Source organism: Aedes albopictus, chromosome 3, assembly GCF_035046485.1.
Source record: "Aedes albopictus strain Foshan chromosome 3, AalbF5, whole genome shotgun sequence".
Classification (NCBI taxonomy): domain Eukaryota; kingdom Metazoa; phylum Arthropoda; class Insecta; order Diptera; family Culicidae; genus Aedes; species Aedes albopictus.
In genome coordinates, this window is record NC_085138.1 from 444,047,513 (window position 1) to 444,052,907 (window position 5,395).

The 5,395-nt window shown below is 43.3% G+C and overlaps 2 protein-coding genes across 5 annotated transcripts in view; both read right to left on the minus strand.

The window, feature by feature from the left end:
• LOC115254207 (protein nubbin) overlaps positions 1-5,395 on the minus strand; it is a 475,087-nt gene that overhangs the window by 116,501 nt on the left and 353,191 nt on the right. The gene's annotated exons all lie outside the window — the stretch shown is intronic.
• LOC109432639 (uncharacterized protein K02A2.6-like) lies at positions 948-2,445 on the minus strand. The gene is made up of 2 exons (XM_062856667.1): positions 1,908-2,445; positions 948-1,599 (listed from the first exon to the last, which is right to left on the minus strand). Exons 1-2 carry the CDS (start codon positions 2,369-2,371, stop codon positions 948-950), a joined length of 1,116 nt encoding a protein of 371 aa, XP_062712651.1. The 5' UTR covers positions 2,372-2,445.

A 5,395-nucleotide genomic window follows, 5' to 3' on the forward strand; every position in this document is an offset into this window, starting at 1 on the left:
TCTGAGGTTTGCAAGAGTCTTAATTCGTCCAAATGCTTATGAATTCGATGATGTGGGTTGAAAATTTCAGCAGAAAAACCGGAATATCGGCACACGCACGGCAAGCGATGTTTGTTTTATTGCTCTCATCGCCTGACATGCGTTTGTTGCGGAGCGGCTTTGTTACCGACATGCACCGCTTAGGACAAAGCGTTTGTTTTTCGGCGTGATCCGTTTTTCGTATCCTGAACCTACAGCTTTCGTGCAGTAATTTCGGATCGGAGACGAACAATTACAAAACGTGTGCGACTTGCTCATCGGATTACAACTTAGTGACAGTTTATTTTTCTCTTGTTTTTTTTCCCCATGACAATGAAAGTTAATGATGATAGACAGGTCTAGCAATGAACGCTTAAGGTAAAATCCCCACAGCTTTTCCCCCCTCAACATAGTTGTACCCTAACATACATTTGAGTTCAACACAAAGGGTTAGTACTGTTAATCACACATATCATCAGAGGTCTAGTCGTTTAGGCGGTTTCCTAACTCTTGTAGATCTACGCGGCGTTTCATTTTTATCTGGTAGTGGCCTGTCAACAACATCTCTGTTCACTCGCGTTTCACTCTGAACCCTTTCAACAGACTGCCTGGTAGACGCAGCTTCTTCTGTCACAATAGATCTAAAAACAGGTCGCAGTGACTTATATACCCAACAAGAAATAAAAGACGCAGCTTCCTGAACTGGTGATGTTTTGATGTTTGACGTTGGCAAAACTGGTGTTTGTTGGCGTGTTACCGTACCATTCTCGCCAACCGAAACTGACTGAGCTAATGAAGTGCTAGGTAGTCTGTCGAAAAACAGCTTACCCGATTCAGCTTCTGCATTCCGCTGTACGGGACCTGCTCGCATCTGGTCCACGTGTCGCTTCCAAATTCTGCCATCGTCCAATTCGATTAAATAGTGCAGCTTACCCAGTCGTTCCAAATTGCCACTTGGAAGCACCCAAAAAATCTCGCGCAGCTACTCTTTCGTTGACCGTAAAACACCGTACAGGCTCTTCCTCTCCGCGGGATGAAACCTTCAAATCGGCCACAGGAACTAGCAAATCGAGCCGGGACTTCATCTGTCGTCCATAGACTAACATCGATGGAGATTTTCCAGTTACTGGGTGCACCGTCCTTCGATACGCCATCAAGATTTTGTAGAGCTCAAACTGAACGTCCTTTCTCTCGCATTTCAAAGCTTTCAACTTTTCTTTGAAGGTCTGAACGAATCGTTCAGCTTGCCCATTCGTGGCGGGGTGGTATGGGGCTCCCATTTTGTGCATGATATTGTTTCGCCTCACGAATTCTCGGAATTGGTCTGAAGTGAACTGGACTCCTCGATCACTAACTATGACCGATGGAACTCCGTACGTTACGAAATACTCCCGCAGACGGTCGATGGTGGTATCTGTAGTCATATCACGAATGATCTTAACCTCCGGCCACTTTGAAAAAGCATCCACAATCACGAAAAAGTACATCCCAAGAAACGGTCCCGCAAAATCAACATGAATTCGCTGGAATGGCTCTGTAGCTTGTTCCCAGCAATGAGGAGCCACGCTTACAGGATTCTTCCTTAAGGGTAGTACGCACCTGATAAGTACTGTGGAAAAATATAGGCCGAGGAACGGTCAAGAAATGATTTCGCTGTTAAAATTTCTTGAGTGGTCCGCAGCTGGAAAGAAATGAAAATTGTGTAACGCTCGTAACGCCTGCCGGACAAATCAAATGGAGCTGTCACTTTTCCTTGCGGAAAAATATTCCGTTCAATTATTCCTCAAGGAAAAGTGACATTTCTTCCCATACTAATCAGTTGTCAAAATTCCTTAGGTAATTAGAGGGATTTTTTCTGGAGTGCTTTTCTTACCAGGTGCGTACTAGACTTTACACTGGCGCATTCGCAACAGTCCCTTGACAGATCTTCGATGTCACGATCAACAGTTTCCCACCAGCAATACGATCGGGCCAATGATTTCATTCTGGACACACCGAAATGTCCAGTGTGCAACTCTTCCAGTACACGCTGCCGCAGTTTAGGAGGAATGTAGACTCGGATACCTCTCATCAAACAGCCTTGTTGAATCGAAAACTCACTCTGATTAACGCCGAATCTATCACAGCCTTCGACTACTCGTCCGACTTTCAAACCTTCCAGCAAAGTTTTTACATTCGTCTTCTTTGGTGCATTTTGCAAGTTCTTCAACTGTGACAGGCAAAGTCTCGATTTGATTAACCTCAACAAGATCCACCTCCTCGATTCGGTGTTTGTTGCTGGCGTCTTCGATGGGCAATCGAGACATTCCGTCCGCATTTGCATTCTCCTTCGATGGCCGGAACCGCACCTCATAATCAAATGATTCGAGGAATACAGCGTAGTGCTGCATTCGCAAAGCACTCAGGGTGGGAAGTCCTTTATTAGGCGCCATGATTTGAGCAACAGCTTTAATGTCGGTAACGAGGATGAATTTCCGTCCATAGAGATATTGCTTTTTTCACTGAAAATTTTCCTTGCTTCGCTGAACAACATGACGTTTTCTTCCAGCGAAGGCTTACGCGATACAGAAAACCGCTGAATTTCACACTAACACTGCAGAAAATCTGTCAACAATAACTCAATACACATGCATTTTCAGCGAAAAAATCTATTTGCGTAACAACAATCCACTCCCATGACTACCGGGCGGCCGCCGTCAAATATCAGGATTGCCAACTGTCCGGCGACTGCTGTCAGTTTTCTTTGTCGCCGAATCTGGCGCTGGGTCTTCGGCGCGGAAACCCAAAGGTGGGAATAAAATTTTGGGGTTTGCGCGCAATATTGATAAAACTTTTTCACCCCGAACACGATCGCATATGCCTCTTTATCGGCTTGTATGTAGTTCTGCTGTGATTTGTTTAGGGTTTGAGAAGCACAATGAATTGGTCGTTCTGTACCATCCGGATACAGATGACTTAACACTGCACCAACACCGTAAGGAGAGGCATCAGTTGCCAGTACGAGTGGGAGTTTTGGATCGTAGTGCGCCAAAACTCTATCCGACTGCATCTCCTTTTTGACCCCCAGGAACGCCTCCTCACAGCCCGCGTTCCACTTGAATGGAACATTCTCTTTCAGCAAGTTGTTAATAGGATAGATCCGCGTACTCAAAGCCGGCATGAACAATCCTTGGTACTCACTTTACGTAATTTATGTTTAGTCCCTTACTGCACTGAAAGGCGGCTTGCAGTAATGACAAGCATAACAATGTTTTTAAATTTACCATGGCAAAACATGATCATCGACCCACCAACGCTTCTTGTGCGCGTTTTGTTTCTTCTCACATCAACCGGTTCGATAGCCGAGTGGTAGCGTGCGAGCCTGGTGATGTCAAGGTTCTTGGTTCGAATACGGTTGCCAATAGAAACTTTTTTTAATAGAAAATCAAGTCCATGGTAAAATTTAAAACATAATTCTGTTGAATTGAAACGAAAATCAGTCTGCAAAAATTTAGTGGCGTTGTGTATTTAAATTGACCCTCAGAATAGTAATTTTCACCTTCAGCGTTCAGTGTGTCAGAGCTGTCAGATCAGTGTAACAGTGTAAATTTGAAAACATTGTTATGCTTGTCATTACTGCAAGCCGCCTTTCAGTGTGGGACCTAAATGGGATCTAAATAGGGTATTGTACCATTTGGGCAGGTGTGCCTATTTTGGGCACTTGCCGCTATAACTAAGTCAATTTCAAATCAATTGATTTGAATTTTTGTACAGAGTTAGATACTGTACGTGCCTAACTCTATACAAAATTTCAAATCAATCGGTTTGAAATTGACTTAGTTATAGCGGCAAGTGCCCAAAATAGGTACATCTGCCCAAATGACCCTTGTCGACTGGAGCGAGAATTTGATGTTTGTCCCATACTAGTGTCTATACTGTACAAGCGGTTCACTCTTTAAAGAGTAAAGGTTGTTTACTCTTTTTATGAGTTGACCTAGTTCGATGTGGATTACCTATGGTGCGGCGAAAGGAAACTAGTCGGCTCTTTCATTCCTACGGCGTTCTTATGGGAGTGATGTCATGCTTATAAATATGGAATGTTCCATATTTATAAACCTGACGTCACTTCCATAAGAACGTCGTAAGAATGCAAGAGCCAACTAGTTTCCTATCGCTGCACCTATGGGTAAGCCCACATCGGACCTAGTTATTCTCAAAGAGGGTAGTTTTTCACTCATTAAAGAGTATTATCAATCCGGTCGAAACCAGGAATTTGGGTGCGAGCGAACTTCGATTTATCTCCAAATTCATGTATCGGACCTAACTTCGGAAGTGGTGCGCTGTTTTGGATACCTAATGATCTACACAGCGCACCACTTCCGAAGTTAGATCCGATGGATGGATTTCGAGAAAAATTGAAGTTCGCTCGCACCAAGTTCTTGGTTTCGACTGAATTTATAATATTGTCGGGCCGCCACCAAACCGGACTTCGCACAATCAAGTCGCGACGCGACTCGACTCGCGACGTTTTTGAATCATGTAAAAAGTAGTGCGCATCCTTCCCGTTGTTGTCAGCAACACAGCGCACTAGATGCGAAACAGTTGCGACACGTGTGGACCAAGAAAATTGCAATTTTTGATTGAATGTCTGTCTTGATTCCAACCGGATAGACAATATTGTTCGTGTAGTTGAAAATCGGAATTTTTGACACGCGAAAATCGACTTATCTCCTAAACCGTGTGTCGGACGTACGTCGGGTACAGTGCGCTGGATAGAGGGCCAGGCCCGCTGTCCAGCGCACTACGTCCGACGTTGGATTTCACGTATGGATTTTGAGAAAATTCTATTGTCGGATGTGGGGAAACTTCGGGTTTCAACCGCGACGACAATACTGGAGCTCGATATGAATAGGTCGTATGTGCTTTCGTCGATATAATACTCGATCAGTTGGATTCGCTTCTTATAGCAGAAACTGATGAAATTTAACAAAATTTATACATACAACCGATTCCTTACAAAACAGGCTTTGGGTTTTATCATTAAAAGCCACCGAAAAATCATCCATATTGCTACTAGTACTAAAATAAACTGATCGAATTTTATATCGACGAAAGCACATACGACCTACACGCTAAGGTCAGTTTACCTTTTTTCCGAAAAGTGCACAATCGCAAATATGCGTAAATGATACTCAAATATAGGTAAACAAGACTCAAATATGGGTAATGTGTACCTAATTTTGACCCAAATATGGGTAAATATTACCCATAAATGCGAATGTGCACTTTTGCAAAATATGAGTTTTATTTACCCATATTTACGTAAAGTTTACGCAAATTTGAGTAAAATTTACCCATATTTTAGAAAAATAGGTAAACTGACCTTAGCGTGTATTCA

Excerpts from the sequence above, each read along its gene's own strand:
- LOC109432639 (XM_062856667.1), bottom strand. The coding sequence starts at position 2,371 with ATGAGGTGCGGTTCCGGCCATCGAAGGAGAATGCAAATGCGGACGGAA. Across the intron at positions 1,600-1,907 it reads TGCGAATGCGCCAGTGTAAA|GAAGAATCCTGTAAGCGTGG; the intron begins GTCTAGTACGCA and ends ACTACCCTTAAG.